Genomic DNA, 21,311 nt, shown 5'->3' with positions numbered 1-21,311 from the left:
CTGCACATTTTCGTTTATCCGGGAGTGACGCGCTGCCAAGATGGTGACGGCCGGCTCCGCCCACTTTGGGCTTCAAAAATGCTCTTCAGAAACACTACGGGTCACATCATGGACACCACGTCCATATTTTTCTTTGGTTTCAACACACTATTAACTAACTCAACCAGGCCCCGCCCCTTTATTCTGCGTATTAATTATTATAATGAGGAATATTGTGACGTGTTTGTTCCGGAAGAAACTCAAGACTACAATGAAGGCGTTTCAGGGAGTTCAGAAACACTGACACTGATATAGAGAAGAACTCCCCTTTTCATGCTCAAACAGCAACATTACACACTGGAGAAAGATGAACATGGAGAAAAAAGCAGAATGTGTGCTCTTTAAAGCAGATCTTTACTGTTCGTATCACTGTGTATCAATTTCTGAGGAAGAGCTGAAATTCAGATATGATAATGAGCGTTTGGTTTCTGACCAATCACAGCAGACTAGGCCGTCTGACCAATCAGAGCAGAGCAGCTCTCAGAGAGGCGGAGTTTAGAGAGACTGAATCTTCAAACTAACCGTTTCAGACTCTGAGAGAGAAGAGCTGATGTGCAGTGGAGATTATGAGGACATTAAAGTGTTTTTGACCTTTGATGCGTGTGAACCTGTTGTAGGAGACGCCAAAACAACATTAGGAACCTTTAAAATATCATAATAGGGGCTCTTTAATGCCCTACCTGTGGTGCACTATGTAGGTGATGATGGAGGCAAACAGACAGAGGAGCATGACAGCCGTACAGGCGTAAACCACCGGATGCAGGAACTCTCCCGGATACGGAGGGAACGACAGCACCTTCTTCAGATCCTGAGAGAGAGAGAGAGAGAGAGAGAGAGAGAGAGAGAGAGAGAGAGAGAGAGAGAGAGAGAGAGAGAGAGAGAGAATATCAGTTTCCGGCAGGAGCATCAGACACACAGATGCTGTGTTACCATGACAACACAGACTCATGACCAGCAGGAGAAGAGCGGAAAAAAAAGAGCACTTTCCACACAATCATTGTTTAGTACGGGACATTGTGGATGGGAGAAAAAACTATTTTTCAAATCTTTTGCATTCTCTCGCAAAACTTTTGCGTTCCATCACAAACCCTGTTGTGCGCACGGACACACACACTCCCACTGGCAGTGTTTCAGAGCTCGTACGTTAATGGAACATTTAATAGTGTTTGAACTTGGACTCAAATATAAAGAAATGCGGTCGTGCTAAACTCAGTTCAGTGAAGCTGGCAATATTCACAGATTCAAACTTCCCGGATCAGTATTCGGAGCTAAACGTTGTTAAAACACAAATGACACCTATATTTACAACCACAGAACATGGACGAATGTAACTTCCTTAAAAGAATTGAAAATTCCATATAATTGTAACATCCATGAAACAAACAAATAAATAAAGAGGAAACACTTTAGTTTAGGGGCCAATTCTCACTATTAACTAGGTGCTTATTATCATGCATACATTACTAGGATATCGGCTGTTTATTAGTGATCATAAACATATTAATCTGCATGACCATATGTAGGTTGGAGTTAGTAATTCGTTTTGTGGCGATATTGAGGATTTTTGAAATATATTTATTTATTTATTTATTTAGGGTTAAATGTGTTTAGGAGTTAAGTGAAAGTAATGCATTATACTAATACAACACATAATACATAGAAAATAATGAAATCATATATATGTCACAGATTAGATCAAATCTCCCATAAAATAAATATGTGAGTGTATGTGTGTGTGAGAGAGAGTAAGTGTGTGTGTGTGTGTGTGTGTGTGTGTGTGTGTGTGTGTGTGTGTGTGTGTGTGTGTGTGTGTGTGTGTGTGAGATGGTTTACAAAACTTTACTTTAGGGACAAATCTGTACCCCCAAAATATATTCCATAACAGAATAAATCTCATGAAACCAGTCAAGAAAATATTCATGTTGTTTTAAAATGAAAATGTCCAGTGACACACACTCAACAGCGGCGCAACAACCTGAAATACAACATAACAAACCCTGTCAGTCTGATTGCTTTAATATTCTCTTTTCCCTCTCACAAACATCTTAAGACAATCATTAATCTTTTCACATCATTAAGCAAAAACCAGATATTTTCCTGCCACACACAAACATCATTAGACAACGACCACACTAAACTGAGCTGCTCACGCGAGACTGAAACACTCACTGAAAGCGGTGGTAAAATGCCCTTTTCACCAGATGTAAAATAAGTCTCTGATGTCCCCAGAGTGTGTGTGTGAAGGTTTAGCTCTAAATACCCCACAGATATTTTTATATAGCATGTTAAAATTGTCACTTTTTGAGGGTGAGCAAAAACACACAGTTTCGTGTCTGTTCCTTTAAATGCAAATGAGCTGCTGCTCCCGGCACAGGGGGCGGAGCTTCAACAGCTTGTGTTCTTTTACCTCACACACACACACACGCACTGAAAATGTCAAAAACTTTTAGCCTTTTATGTTCAAACCGGAGTCAGACAATGATGGAGAGACTCTAGAAGAAGAGACAACATGTAGAAGCAACAGGACATTTCTGAACGGTTAGTTGATGAATTTATGAAGCTGATGTGTAGTTATCTTTAGTCATTGATTAGCATATTCTGTCATGATCATCTATAAATCGTGTTCAGGGGGTGGAGTTTATGTAAATTTTAGGGTTCATGATGTCACTAACCCAGGGGCGGGGTTTATGTAAATTCTAGGGTTAGTGATGTCACTAACCCAGGGGCGGGGTTTATGTAAATTCTAGGGTTGGTGATGTCACTAACCCGGGAGGAATGTCCTGTAGTCTCTACCAGCCGTTTGTTGTAGTCCTTAAAAAGCGATTTCTTTACAAGCAAATATCCCCCTTTTGCTCTGAACTTTGAGCGTCGTAACTTTGCAGATGTTGTTTATGCTCAAACAGCAACATTACACACTAACTACAGTTAGAAAAGTCAAATCATAATCAACCACCCCTTTAATATTATATTCACACCAGCTTCATCATAACCCCCGTCACATGTCATATAGGAGGATCTTTTGGGTTTATTTCCAGATTAAAGAAGGACGTTTCAACCCTTATTTTAAAGTGAATCATATTCCAATATTTCATCAAAGGACATCTATTGATGTCTGGGCTGAGACCTGAATATCTTCTGACCTTTGACCTGCACCTGGAAAAAAACCAGCAATGACAAATGAACATTATTTTCCAGAGAGAAAGAGACGAGGTTTGGAAATGCTTATCGAGACCGAGTGGGAGAAATACTAAGACTTGTAAATATTCATCTCCATAAACTAGGCGAGGGATTTAAACACACACACACACACACACACACACTCAAATCCTCTGGCTGGCGGCCTGAACATTCGCAGGCTTGATCCTCTTATGAAACGGGCTGTTATGAAAACTTAGAAAAAGCATCTAAACTAAACCTGAGATCAGACGAGCACAAGATATCGACACATCAATAAGCAGATTAATAACCTCATAAAACAAAGCAGGACAAGCTGTATCTCTCATTCATTCAAATGAAGAACATAACGTATCAAAAGACAACAGACCTTCATTACAAGTCATTTTGATTCTGTAATTATTGTTATCATCCCAAATTAATTATGTAACTGTTGTTGTTTACGTAATACATTCCTAAAGAAATCAACTGTAATATAATGAGTAAAATCTCTGGATGATCTGAAATGAAAACGCAGGAGATCATCAGTTCAACTGATGTGTGGTTTAATAAAGATAACTGATAAATCATCAGGACAGACCCGGAAAACATGATGTTCTGCTGCTAAAACAGGACAAATGATGGAATAATTACAGTCCGGCACAGCCTCGAACATATCATTTGTGGATGAAAACATTAAAAATATCTGGCATTTGTACTCATTCACAACTGAAAGGATTACATTAACAGTAAAAAAAAAAATTATAGTATAATTTTTGATACATCGGGATTTTATGGCTCATATAATATGATATAGTGAGAATATGGAGGAAAAACTGATATTCATATGGACAAAAAGATTCAATTCTGATGCTTGTAATGTAAATCAATGATACTTACATAAAATGGTTGTAAAATATCAATATCTGTCAATAATATGTCGTAGTAAGATGATATTTAAATGCTTAGTTTTATGATCAAAGCTCTTTTTAAAGGATATAATGCAATTATGATTGAGAGATGAACAAATAAACCTTCCTCAAAAGCCTGATGATCATATTTGATACTCGTGAGTTTTATAATAAATGATGATGGATAATGAAGTAAACCTGCTTCAGTCCAGCTGAAATATTACTAACAATATCAAAGTTATTCATGCATTTCCTTGATAATATCAGATCAGATTTGACACAGAAAGACACGAGAAGCTCGAGCTGAAGGAGGACGTTTGTACAATTACACTAAAAGACTTTTACTGGATAAAACAGACTAAAATATCAATCAGACACAGAAGGACTGGAGGAGATTGAGTGCGTATATATCGGCTTATAGCAGAATATGTAAATGACACGAATGATCTCACAACATCCCAAGAGCTACAGTTCATTAAATTAATAATGAACAACAGTTAACAGAAGAATGAACTATGTAGGAGGATTCGACTGTAAAACAAAGTGAGAACTGCACAGCGCATCTGACCTGGAATAACCTGCATGTTCACTCACACAAACGTTATACTGTATATATAAAGCGTACATGAAGCATGTTGAGGAGTCTGGAGATGAGAGATGCGTGAGAAATCATCTATACTAATGCTTATCAACACTATATGTGACCCTGGACCACAGAACCAGTCACATGGGTCCATTTTCTGAAATTGAGATGTATACATCATCTGAAAGCTGAATAAATAAGCTTTTCATTGATGTACAGTACCAGTCAAAAGTTTGGAAACATTACTATTTTTAATGCTTTTGCAAGAAGTCTCTTATGCTCATCAAGCCTGCAGTTAAAAAAACAAAACAAAAAAAAAAACAGTAATATTATGAAATATTATTACAATTTAAAACAATGGTTCTCTTTTTTAATATACTTTAAAATGTAATTTATTTTTGTGATGCAAAGCTGAATTTTCATCAGGAAGTACTCCAGTCTTTGGTGTCTTATGATCCTTCAGAAATCATTCTAATATGCTGATTTGATACTCAGTTATTATCAATGATGGAAACAGTTGTGCTGTTTAATATATTTTTTTGGAATACTTTTTTCAGGATTCATTGATGAGTAAAACGTTAACAGCATTTATTCATAAAAACAGCATTTATTCATAAAAACAGCATTTATTCAAAATAAAAACATTTCTAACAATATAAATCGTTACCATCACCTTTTATCAATTTAACGCATCCTTGTTGAATTAAAGTACTAATTTATTTTAAAAAAAAAAGTTATTGTTCCCAAACTTTTGAACGGTAGTGTATATTGTTACGAAAGATTTCTATTCTAAATAAATACAGTTCTTTTTAACTTTTTATTCATCAAATAATCCTGAAAAAAGTATCTCAGGTTATAAAAAAATATTAAGCAGCACAACTGTTTCCAACATTGATCATAAATCAGCATATTAGAATGATTTCTGAAGGATCATAAGACACCAAAGACTGGAGTACTTGCTGATGAAAATTCAGCTTTGCATCACAAAAATAAATTACATTTTAAAGTATATTAAAAAAGAGAACCATTATTTTAAATTGTAATAATATTTCATAATATTACTGGTTTTTTTTTTTTTTTTTTTTTTTAACTGCAGGCTTGATGAGCATAAGAGACTTCTTTCAAAAGCATTAAAAATAGTAGTGTTTCCAAACTTTTGACTGGTACTGTATGTTTGTTAGGATAGGACAATATTTGGCCGAAATCTGGAATCTGAGGGTGCAAAAAAAATCGAAACATTGAGAAAATCTCCTTTAAAGTTGTCCATTTATATTCGTGATTGTGCTGCATTCATTCACAAAAATACATTTTTGCTATATTTATTATTTACGGTAGGAAATTTACAAAATATCTTCATGGAACATGATCTTTACTTAATATCCTCATGATTTTTGGCATAAAAGAAAAATTTATCATTTTGACCCATACAATGTATAGTTGGCTATTGCCACAGATATACCCGTGCGACTCGAGACTGGTGACGTGATCCAGGGTCTCTACTGAGGCACATTATACCGATCAGACTGTATTTTTCATCAGTTTATTCCCAGCACAACAACAGAGAGAAACAGTGATATGATGTAGGATTGATTAATGTCATAATCATTAGTTAACAAACAAGTATTCATTACTTCAATGAGCTCAGTGTTTCTGCATTAAATTATTACATTGTTTAAATTAGTACATTTTTAGCTAACAGCTGATTTGTCCTGAAATACATCACTTAGACAGTCTCCTCTGATAACAGATCGCTGTAAACTGTAATGTGAACTCATGAACTTTCTGTAAAGCTGCTTAGAAACGATATGTACTGTGAAAAGAGCTGTACAAGTAAATGTGAAGTGAATTGAATTGACCTCAAATAACACAAAAGACGTCTAACAGCGGAGCCGTTGCATAACAGCACGATTTCAACACTCCACTGATTCACACTAGAACAAATTACTAGCGAGGTTACGCAATAATGAGCGAGAGAGGAAGAGGAGTGACAGGAGCGGATGAGAGGAAGGATTGAACACATTATCACGTCCCTGTCCTTCACATGAGCTTTACTACACGCGTGTGTGTCCGTCACATGAGCTTTACTACACGCGTGTGTGTCCTTCACATGAGCTTTACTACACGCGTGTGTGTCCGTCACATGAGCTTTACTACACGCGTGTGTGTCCTTCACATGAGCTTTACTACACGCGTGTGTGTCCTTCAGGAGCGATGAAGATAATGGTGTCGTGTTTAACAGGACAGGGTGAGAAAGTCTTTAATATCTCAGACTCGTGACGTCTGCAGAACACGCTGAAACAGCCAATCTCACAAAACCTCAGAACAATAAATAAAGCAATTTCCATAAAAGAAATAAAGCATATTTTTAAGAGCGTTTCACACTATTGGCATATTCGCATCTGTTTTCCTCAGCTGTAAACACAGATCTGAGGAGACGCGGCTCTGACGCCGGTAGCGAACGAGGAGAGACGGGTGCGCTTCAGCATTCGGGCTTTTCAGGGGCGCATCCTGTGACATCACTTCCTGTTTTAGGTTGAGTTCATATTTCAGTCGACCAGAGTTCGTTTGGAAGCAAACAATTTAATAATAACAATTTAAGCAAACAAATTAATAATTAGGAATATTATCATTTTTTATTACGTTTTTGACATTTTCATGAAATAAATAAATAAATAAATAAATAAATAAATAAATAAATAAATAAATAAATAAATAAATAAATATATATATATACACACACACACACACACACATATATATATACACATACACACACATTTATACACACACACATATACATACATACATATATACACACACACATACATACACACATATATATATATATATATATATATATATATATATATATATATATACACACATATATATATATATATATATATATATATATATATATATATATATACACACACACACACACACAGTATATATACAAACATTGAAAGGATACAAATAAAAATGCATAATAAAGTAATTGAAAGAGTAGAGAACATCAAATTCTTAGGAATTTATTTAGAGGAGTCCTTAAACTTTAAACAACATATAGAGTTTTTAACAAAGGAATTGTCAAAATATGTTGGTCTGTTCTATAAATTAAGATATGATCTTCCTTTTGATGCTCTTCTAACACTGTATCGGTCATTTTTGAATCACATCTAAATTATTGTAATATTATATGGTGTAACACGTATCCAAGCCATCTTGAAAAATTGCAGATTCTACAGAAGAAAGTTATACGTGTTATATCACGGGCTCCCTCTGGTCCGCTGTTTTATAGGTATAAGCTTTTGAAGCTCGCTGAGTGCAACAGTTTTCAAAATGCTTGTATTATGTATAACGTAGTTTATAAATTGCCTCGTCTACTCATGACCATAACACTAGAAGGAGAACTCTATTACAAGGGAAAAGGCGTAAGCTGAAGTGTACTAGCTTTAGTATAGCATGTACGGGTCCTGGGATCTGGAATGAGATTGACAATTCTATAAAGGAAATACCTTCTCTTGATATATTTAAAAAGCATTTTAAACACAAATTGTTACAACATTATGCATGATAGACCCCATAAGGCTGAAGGTTTCATATTTTATTGACTTATCTGACTTTCTTTTTTATGATGTTTGAATACCCCTATTATTGGACTTTGTTTGAGGGATGGATGAGATGTGTGATGTATGTTGGCTGGTGGGAGGATATTTTGTGGTGAATGGTGTTGTTGTTGGTGTGGATGGGTATTGGGTGGGTGGACTATTATTTGTTGTTATTAGTGCTGACTATGTGTCTTGAAGGGCCCTATTTATAAGCCGGTATGGCTTCTGGGGAGTCCTTTTTTACAGAATGGTATCCTCTTTAAATCTGTAAATATGAACTTCTGTGAATATATATATTTTTTTAAATAAATATATATATAGTATACACAAACACACATATATATTAGTGCTCTCAAATCGTTTAATCAAGATTAATTACGATTAATTGCATCTAACAAAAGAGTTTATTTAATATATGTGTGTATGTGTATATATACACATCGATTTGACATTTGACACATATACACACACACACATATATATATATGTGTGTGTGTATATATGTGTCAAATGTATATATATATATATATATATATATATATATATATGAATATAAGAAGTATAATAAACAGTACAGAAACTATTAGACTAATGAGAATTTAATGAGACTCACCAATAATAATAATAATAATAATAATAATAATGCATAAGTATAATGTCTAAATCATTCTCAAGAAAATTTAGGGGGGAAATCTGCTTTATTTGGATAAGAAATGAATGTCACAATGCAAATCATGATGATAATTGTCCTAAAAATAGGCATATTTTTCTTCCTGATTCTGTGAGATTCTCTACATCTGATTCATTCAAGGGTTGATCACGACAGAACGATGTGTGTGAAATACACCAGCTGAACACACAGTAACGCTGCTCTGTTTGTTTGCACAGAATGAAAGCGTGTCTCTGATAGAAACATCTCCAGGCCGAGCGCTGATTAACTTTAATCATTTCCACAAGCATTAGACAGATCTGAGCCCCACGAGACCTTGATGATCACCTGCTCACTTTCATGTGCATTTACACTGAATCATCCCCATAAAGAGAGGAGAAACACTGAGATCATCAAGACACCGCCAGAAGAGCCCTGTGTGATGCTGTTGAGGAGAGATGAGGACGTCAGATGGTTTTAGGGTGTTCTGTGTGCCAGTCCCGAATCCTCAAGTCTCCGTGATCTTCTACTGTGAGTCTATGATTCAGTGACTGGCCTCCTACTGTAGTTCTGTTTTCATGAACACACACACGTCCGGCATCTGCATGCACAGGTGTGTTCAGGATCAGAGTCACCTGAGCATCTGTCAGCCAATCAGAATCAACATCAGCTGTGCAGAAGATGATATTTCAGAAATTCAGTTATGAGGCATTATCAGCCATAAACACCAGGAATTAGGGTTTTTATTGTTTTTAATTGCCATGAAAATAAATTCACAAATAAAAACAGCCTTAAAATAGGCATTATCTTAAAAGCAAAATATTATTAAACAAAGAAAAAACAACAAGAACATTTTGGAATAAGATTAAGGTTATTTGTATAATTCAAATAATTTCACATCGAACGAACGAATCAATGAATGAATCAAATGAATCAATGAATGATTCAATGAATCAATGAATCAATCAATGAATCAATCAATCAACCCCCTAAAAATAGACTTCATTTTCAAAACAAAATATCTTAATTTTGGACATGTTTTCATGAGATAATTCTGTACATCTTTTCTGAAACCCCAGGGAGAGGTGTAACAGCAGACACAGCGAGAGTAAATCACACACGGCTGATGAGTTTCCTCGTCTCTTCAACACACACATTCCGTTTGCCAGAGTAAAGCAGCGGCAGCTTCAGAGAACCCTGGAAACACACCGCTGTGTATCTGAGCACAGATTAATATGACGCTTTGAGACAGGGACGTTTCCAGAGACGCTGATGTGCAAATTAATATTTATCAAAACCGCTCTCTTTACTGTGTGGAACTGAATCACTGAATCACTGAAACACAAGCACTGAAACACTGAACCACTGAAACACTGAACCACTGAAGCACTGAAGCACTGAACCACTGAAGCACTGAACCACTGAAACACTGAAGCACTGAAGCACTGAAGCACTGAAGCACTGAAGCACTGAAACACTGAAGCACTGAAGCACTGAACCACTGAACCACTGAAACACTGAACCACTGAAGCACTGAAGCACTGAACCACTGAACCACTGAAACACTGAACCACTGAAACACTGAAGCACTGAAACACTGAAGCACTGAAACACTGAAGCACTGAAACACTGAAGCACTGAACCACTGAAACACTGAACCACTGAAGCACTGAAACACTGAAACACTGAACCACTGAACCACTGAAACACTGAAACACTGAAGCACTGAAGCACTGAAACACTGAACCACTGAAGCACTGAAGCACTGAAGCACTGAAACACTGAAACACTGAAACACTGAAACACTGAAGCACTGAAGCACTGAAGCACTGAAGCACTGAAGCACTGAAGCACTGAAACACTGAAGCACTGAAGCACTGAAGCACTGAACCACTGAACCACTGAAGCACTGAAGCACTGAACCACTGAAACACTGAATCACTGAAGCACTGAAGCACTGAAGCACTGAAGCACTGAAACACTGAAGCACTGAACCACTGAAGCACTGAAGCACTGAAGCACTGAAGCACTGAAACACTGAAGCACTGAAACACTGAAACACTGAAGCACTGAAGCACTGAAACACTGAAGCACTGAAGCACTGAACCACTGAAGCACTGAAGCACTGAACCACTGAAGCACTGAACCACTGAAACACTGAAGCACTGAAACACTGAAGCACTGAAGCACTGAAGCACTGAAACACTGAAGCACTGAAGCACTGAAGCACTGAAGCACTGAAACACTGAAGCACTGAACCACTGAAGCACTGAAGCACTGAAGCACTGAAGCACTGAAACACTGAAGCACTGAAACACTGAAACACTGAACCACTGAAACACTGAAGCACTGAAGCACTGAAGCACTGAAACACTGAAACACTGAAACACTGTAACACTGAAGCACTGAAGCACTGAAGCACTGAAACACTGAAACACTGAAGCACTGAAACACTGAAGCACTGAACCACTGAAACACTGAAGCACTGAACCACTGAAGCACTGAAACACTGAAGCACTGAAACACTGAAACACTGAAGCACTGAACCACTGAAACACTGAAGCACTGAAACACTGAAGCACTGAAACACTGAAGCACTGAAACACTGAAGCACTGAAACACTGAAACACTGAAGCACTGAACCACTGAAACACTGAAGCACTGAAACACTGAAGCACTGAAACACTGAAGCACTGAAACACTGTAACACTGAAGCACTGAAGCACTGAAGCACTGAAACACTGAAACACTGAACCACTGAAACACTGAAGCACTGAACCAATGAAACACTGAAGCACTGAAACACTGAAGCACTGAAGCACTGAAACACTGAAGCACTGAAGCACTGAAGCACTGAAACACTGAAACACTGAAACGGTGAATCACTGAAACACTGAAGCACTGAACCACTGAAACACTGAAGCACTGAACCACTGAAACACTGAAGCACTGAAACACTGAACCACTGAAGCACTGAAACACTGAAGCACTGAAGCACTGAAACACTGAATCACTGAACCACTGAAGCACTGAAACACTGAAGCACTGAAACACTGAACCACTGAACCACTGAAACACTGAACCACTGAAACACTGAAGCACTGAAACACTGAATCACTGAACCACTGAAGCACTGAAACACTGAAGCACTGAAGCACTGAAGCACTGAAGCACTGAAACACTGAATCACTGAAACACTGAAACACTGAAGCACTGAACCACTGAAACACTGAAACACTGAAGCACTGAACCACTGAAACACTGAAGCACTGAAGCACTGAAACACTGAAGCACTGAAGCACTGAAACACTGAATCACTGAACCACTGAAGCACTGAAACACTGAAGCACTGAAGCACTGAAACACTGAAGCACTGAACCACTGAAACACTGAATCACTGAAGCACTGAAGCACAGAAACACTGAAGCACTGAAACACTGAAACACTGAAGCACTGAAGCACTGAACCACTGAAGCACAGAAACACTGAAGCACTGAAGCACTGAACCACTGAAACACTGAATCACTGAAGCACTGAAGCACTGAACCACTGAAACACTGAAACACTGAAGCACTGAAGCACTGAACCACTGAAACACTGAATCACTGAAGCACTGAAGCACAGAAACACTGAAGCACTGAAACACTGAAACACTGAAACACTGAAGCACTGAAACACTGAAGCACTGAAGCACTGAAGCACTGAAACACTGAAGCACTGAAGCACTGAAGCACTGAAACACTGAAACACTGAAACGGTGAATCACTGAAACACTGAAGCACTGAACCACTGAAACACTGAAGCACTGAACCACTGAAACACTGAAGCACTGAAACACTGAACCACTGAAGCACTGAAACACTGAAGCACTGAAGCACTGAAACACTGAATCACTGAACCACTGAAGCACTGAAACACTGAAGCACTGAAACACTGAACCACTGAACCACTGAAACACTGAACCACTGAAACACTGAAGCACTGAAACACTGAATCACTGAACCACTGAAGCACTGAAACACTGAAGCACTGAAACACTGAAGCACTGAACCACTGAAACACTGAAACACTGAAGCACTGAACCACTGAAACACTGAATCACTGAAACACTGAAACACTGAAGCACTGAACCACTGAAACACTGAAACACTGAAGCACTGAACCACTGAAACACTGAAGCACTGAAGCACTGAAACACTGAAGCACTGAAGCACTGAAACACTGAATCACTGAACCACTGAAGCACTGAAACACTGAAGCACTGAAGCACTGAAACACTGAAGCACTGAACCACTGAAACACTGAATCACTGAAGCACTGAAGCACAGAAACACTGAAGCACTGAAACACTGAAACACTGAAGCACTGAAGCACTGAACCACTGAAGCACTGAAGCACTGAAGCACTGAAACACTGAAGCACTGAACCACTGAAACACTGAAACACTGAAGCACTGAACCACTGAAACACTGAATCACTGAAACACTGAAACACTGAAGCACTGAACCACTGAAACACTGAAGCACTGAAGCACTGAAACACTGAAGCACTGAAGCACTGAAACACTGAATCACTGAACCACTGAAGCACTGAAACACTGAAGCACTGAAGCACTGAAACACTGAAGCACTGAAACACTGAAACACTGAATCACTGAAGCACTGAAGCACAGAAACACTGAAGCACTGAAACACTGAAACACTGAAGCACTGAAGCACAGAAACACTGAAGCACTGAAACACTGAAACACTGAAGCACTGAAGCACTGAACCACTGAAGCACAGAAACACTGAAGCACTGAAGCACTGAACCACTGAAACACTGAATCACTGAAGCACTGAAGCACTGAACCACTGAAACACTGAAACACTGAAGCACTGAAGCACTGAACCACTGAAACACTGAATCACTGAAGCACTGAAGCACAGAAACACTGAAGCACTGAAACACTGAAACACTGAAACACTGAAGCACTGAACCACTGAAGCACTGAAGCACTGAAACACTGAATCACTGAACCACTGAAGCACTGAAACACTGAAGCACTGAAGCACTGAAACACTGAAGCACTGAACCACTGAAACACTGAACCACTGAAACACTGAAGCACTGAAGCACTGAAGCACTGAAACACTGAAACACTGAAGCACTGAAACACTGAAGCACTGAACCACTGAAACACTGAACCACTGAAGCACTGAAGCACTGAAGCACTGAAACACTGAAGCACTGAAGCACTGAAACACTGAAGCACTGAAACACTGAAGCACTGAAACACTGAACCACTGAAACACTGAAGCACTGAACCACTGAACCACTGAAACACTGAACCACTGAAACACTGAAGCACTGAAGCACTGAAGCACTGAAACACTGAAGCACTGAACCACTGAAACACTGAACCACTGAAGCACTGAAACACTGAATCACTGAACCACTGAAGCACTGAAACACTGAAGCACTGAAACACTGAAGCACTGAAGCACTGAACCACTGAAGCACTGAACCACTGAACCACTGAAACACTGAACCACTGAAACACTGAAGCACTGAAGCACTGAAGCACTGAAACACTGAAGCACTGAACCACTGAAACACTGAACCACTGAAGCACTGAATCACTGAAGCACTGAAGCACTGAAACACTGAACCACTGAAGCACTGAAACACTGAAGCACTGAAGCACTGAAACACTGAAACACTGAAGCACTGAAACACTGAAGCACTGAACCACTGAAACACTGAGACAGTAATGAGAACTGGCGTGGAAAATGAGCTGAATTATCATGAAAATAAATAAATAAATAAAACATATTAGCCCTAAAATAGGCATATTCTTCAAAGCAAAATACTGTATATTCTGTGATTATTAAATAATGGGGAAAAAAACATTTAAGAACAAGAACAAGGTTTTTTCACAATGTGACATTTTCATTGACAATTAAGCACATTCTCCCATTAAATTCCCATTACTACAATGCACATAAATTAATATCAATAAATCATGGTAGTATTTATTGTCTTGCCTGCTTTAATTAGCTTAAAATGCACTGTCATTGTATTATTTATTATTAATTGTATTATTAATTATTTGTTGAGAATGATAAAAAATTAAATGGAGAGGCATTAAAGAAATGAGAGTTGGGGTGAAAATTGTGCTGAATTATCATGAAAATAATGTTACAATGTGGGGGGGAAGTCCTCGTTTTTTGCTTTTAATTTTTGGTTGAAATGTGACCGGGACATATTTTCAAGAGATTACTAAAGGAAAAACATTCGATTTTTCACATGGTGACATTAAGCAAGAACATTTTCTCCTTCCTGGCTGCGTGCACAAAAACTTGTTACTAAAGACACGACTCTGCGCACCAGAATCCATCATCATTTGAGCACGGCCTTATGTACGCCGCTACGCTTCCCTCTCTGTGCAATCTCTCTCCACTCTTTGAGATTATGTCGTGCATGACGGTCCAATCTCACACACTGACAGCTCTTCTGGCCCGTAAGCGGCGCCTCAGCCCGTCCCGAAGCCATTTACATGTGGGCCGCTCATTAGGACGCTGGTGTGGCCCGGGCCAGGGCTAATCTCAGCACACAGATTAGATTTCAGCTTTGATAGTCCAGCGCATCGCTCATCTGCCCCGCGGGTGTTAGCATCAGACCGACACGGGTGTTGAGACCCACATCGACACACACATGCACATGAGGAGTCACTAACACACATTAATCTGTGTGTACGAGCAGTGTTATAGGGAGCAGGAGCTTTTTCTTCCTTCAAATAATGATTCATCTAAAACTGCGAACGTTTAGTAGGTGAGTAAATATCCCGACCCGCCACACTACTGTAACACACACACACACACACACACACACACACACACACACACACACACACACAGACAGACAGAGACCAGCCACTCTACTGTAACACACACACACACACACACACAGAAACACACAGACCTGCCACTCTACTGTAACACACACAGAGAGAAACACACAGACCCGCCACACTACTGTAACACACACGCCACACTACTGTAACACACACACGCCACACTACTGTAACACACACACACACACACACACACACACACACACACACAGACCTGCAACACTACTGTAACACACACAGAGAAACACACAGACCCGCCACACTACTGTAACACACACACACACAGAGAAACACACAGACCTGCAACACTACTGTAACACACACACACAGAAACACACAGACCTGCCACACTACTGTAACACACACACACACACACACACACACACACACACACACACACACACACACACACACACACGCCACACTACTGTAACAAACACAGAGAAACACACAGACCGTTATACTACTGTAACACACACACACACAGATCCGCTACACTACTGTAACACACACACAGAACCGCTACACTACTGTAACACACACACACACACAGATCCGCTACACTACTGTAACACACACCCGCTACACTACTGTAACACACACACACACACACACACACACACACACACACACACACACACACACACACAGAACCGCTACACTACTGTAACACACACACACAGATCCGCTACACTACTGTAACACACACACAGAACCGCTACACTACTGTAACACACACACAGATCCGCTACACTACTGTAACACACACACACACACACACACACACACACACACACACACACACACACACAGAACCGCTACACTACTGTAACACACACACACAGAACCGCCACACTACTGTAACACACACACACACACACACACACAGATCCGCTACACTACTGTAACACACACACACAGATCCTCTACACTACTGTAACACACACACACACACACACACACACACACACACACACACACACACACACACACACAGAACCGCTACACTACTGTAACACACACACACACACACACATCCGCTACACTACTGTAACACACACACACACACACACACACACACACACACACACACAGATCCGCTACACTACTGTAACACAAACAGAACCGCCACACTACTGTAACACACACACACAGATCCGCTACACTACTGTAACACACACACACATAACCGCCACACTACTGTAACACACACACACACACACACACACACACACACACACACACACACACACACACACACACACACACACACACACACACACACACAGATCCGCTACACTACTGTAACACACACAGAGAAACACACAGACCCACCACCCTACTGTAACACACACAGAGAGAAACACAAAGACCTGCTACACTACTGTAACACACACACACACACACACACAGAAACACACAGACCCACCACACTACTGTAACACACACAGAGAGAAACACACAGACCCGCCACACTACTGTAACACACACACACACACACACACACACACACACAGAAACACACAGACCCACCACACTACTGTAACACACACAGAGAGAAACACAGACCTGTTACACTACTGTAACACACACACACCCGCCACACTACTGTAACACACACAGAGAAACACACAGACCCGCTACACTACTGTAACACACACAGAGATAAACACACAGACCCGCCACACTACTGTAACACACACAGAGAGAAACACAGACCCGCCACACTACTGTAAAACACACAGAGAGAAACACACAGACCTGCCACACTACTGTAACACACAGAGAGAAACACACAGACCTGCATCACTACTGTAACACACACACACAGAGAAACACACAGACCCGCCACACTACTGTAACACACACAGAGAAACACAGACCCACCACACTACTGTAACACACACAGATAAACACACAGACCCGCTACACTACTGTAACACACAAACACAGACCCGCCACACTACTGTAACACACACAGAGAAACACACAGACCCGCTACACTACTGTAACACACACAGAGAGAAACACACAGACCTGCCACACTACTGTAACACACACAGAGAGAAACACACAGACCTGCTACACTACTGTAACACACACAGAGAGAAACACACAGACCCGCCACACTACTGTAACACACACACACAGAGAAACACAGACCCGCCACACTACTGTAACACACACAGAGAGAAACACACAGACCTGCCACACTACTGTAACACACAGAGAGAAACACACAGACCTGCCTCACTACTGTAACACACACACAGAGAAACACACAGACCCGCCACACTACTGTAACACACACAGAGAAACACACAGACCCGCTACACTACTGTAACACACACAGAGAGAAACACACAGACCTGCCACACTACTGTAACACACACAGAGAGAAACACAGACCCGCCACACTACTGTAACACACACAGAGAGAAACACACAGACCTGCCACACTACTGTAACACACAGAGAGAAACACATATACCTGCCTCACTACTGTAACACACACACAGAGAAACACACAGACCCGCCACACTACTGTAACACACACAGAGAAACACACAGACCCGCTACACTACTGTAACACACAGAGAGAAACACACAGACCTGCTACACTACTGTAACACACACAGAGAGAAACACACAGACCTGCCGCACTACTGTAACACACACACAGAGAAACACACAGACCCGCCACACTACTATAACACACACACAGACCCGCCACACTACTGTAACACACACACACAGACCCGCCACGCTACTGTAACACACACACACACACACACACACACACACACACACACACACACACACACCCGCCACACTACTGTAACACACACAGACAGACCCGCCACACTACTGTAACACACACACAGAGCCCGCCACACTACTGTAACACACACACACACACACACACACACACACACACACACACACACACACACACACACAGAGAAACACACAGACCCGCCACACTACTGTAACACACACACAGAGAAAAACAGACCCGCCACACTACTGTAACACACACACAGAGAAACACACAGACCTGCAACACTACTGTAACACACACAGAGAAACACACAGACCCGCCACACTACTGTAACACACACACACACACACACACACACACACACACACACACACACAGAGAAACACACAGACCTGCCACACTGCTGTAACACACACAGAGAAACACACAGACCTGCCACACTACTGTAACACACACACACACACACACACACACACACACGCCACACTACTGTAACACACAAACAGAGAAACACACAGACCCGATATACTACTGTAACACACACACACACACACACACACACACACACACACACACACACACACACACACACACACACACACACACAGATCTGCTACACTACTGTAACACACACAGAGAAACACACAGACCCGATATACTACTGTAACACACACACACACAGATCTGCTACACTACTGTAACACACACACACACACACACACACACACACAGAACCGCTACACTACTGTAACACACACACACACACACAGAACCGCTACAATACTGTAACACACACACACAGATTCGCTACACTACTGTTACACACACACAGAACCGCTACACTACTGTAACACACACACAGAACCGCTACACTACTGTAACACACACACACACACACACACACACACACACACACACACACACACACACACACACACACACACAACCGCCACACTACTGTAACACACACACACAGATCCGCTACACTACTGTAACACACACACAGATCTGCTACACTACTGTAACACACACACACACACACACACACACACACACACAGAACCGCTACACTACTGTAACACACACACACACACACACACACACACAGATCTGCTACACTACTGTAACACACACACAGAACCGCTACACTACTGTAACACACACACACACACACACACACACAGATCTGCTACACTACTGTAACACACACACACACACACACACACACAGATCTGCTACACTACTGTAACACACACACACACACACACACACACACACACACACACAGAACCGCCACACTACTGTAACACACACACACACACACACAGATCCGCTACACTATTGTAACACACACACACACACACACACACACACACACATACATACACAGAACTGCCACACTACTGTAACACACACACACACACACACACACACACACACACAGACCCACTACACTACTGTAACACACACAGAACCGCCACACTACTGTAACACACACACACACACACACACACACACACACACACACAGATCCGCTACACTACTGTAACACAAACACACAGAACCGCCACACTACTGTAACACACACACAGATCCGCTACAGTACTGTAACACACACACACACACACACACACACACACACACACACACACACACACACACACACAGAACCGCCACACTACTGTAACACACACACACACACACACACACACACACACACACACACACACACACACACACACAGATCCGCTACACTACTGTAACACACACACACACACAGATCCGCTACACTACTGTAACACACACACACAGACCCGCTACACTACTGTAACACACACACACAGATCCGCTACACTACTGTAACACACAAACACACAAAACCGCCACACTACTGTAACACACACACAGATCCGCTACACTACTGTAACACACAAACACACAAAACCGCCACACTACTGTAACACACACACAGATCCGCTACAGTACTGTAACACACACACACACACACACGCAGAACCGCCACACTACTGTAACACACACACACACACACACACACACACACACACACACACACACAGAACCGACACACTACTGTAACACACACACACAGAACCGACACACTACTGTAACACACACACACAGAACCGCTACACTACTGTAACACACACACACACACAGATCCGCTACACTACTGTAACACACACACACACACACACACACACACACACAGAACCGCCACACTACTGTAATACACACACACAGATCCGCTACACTACTGTAACACACACACACACACACACACACAGAACCACCACACTACTGTAACACACACACACACAGATCCGCTACACTACTGTAACACACACACATACACAGAACCGCCACACTACTGTAACACACACACACAGATCCGCTACACTACTGTAACACACACACACAGATCCGCTACACTACTGTAACACACACACACACACACACACACACAGAACCGCCACACTACTGTAACACACACACACACACACACACACACACACACACACACACACACAGATCCGCTACACTACTGTAACACACACACACACACACACACACACACACACACACACACACACACAGATCCGCTACACTACTGTAACACACACACACAGATCCGCTACACTACTGTAACACACACACACAGATCCGCCA

At 40.9% G+C, this 21,311-nt stretch overlaps 1 protein-coding gene across 1 annotated transcript in view; it reads right to left on the bottom strand.

The window, feature by feature from the left end:
• The window catches only part of adgra1b (adhesion G protein-coupled receptor A1b), a 152,203-nt gene that overhangs the window by 24,855 nt on the left and 106,037 nt on the right, over nt 1-21,311 (bottom strand). The window contains exon 15 of the mRNA XM_084390772.1: nt 720-847. Coding sequence (XP_084246898.1) covers nt 720-847 — 128 coding nt within the window. The remainder of the gene's footprint in view (nt 1-719; nt 848-21,311) is intronic.

Source organism: Rutilus rutilus, assembly GCF_951802725.1.
Source record: "Rutilus rutilus genome assembly, chromosome: 20".
Taxonomy (NCBI): domain Eukaryota; kingdom Metazoa; phylum Chordata; class Actinopteri; order Cypriniformes; family Leuciscidae; genus Rutilus; species Rutilus rutilus.
Note: the sequence above shows the minus strand (reverse complement) of the source record. Positions and strands in the feature narration are given on the sequence as shown.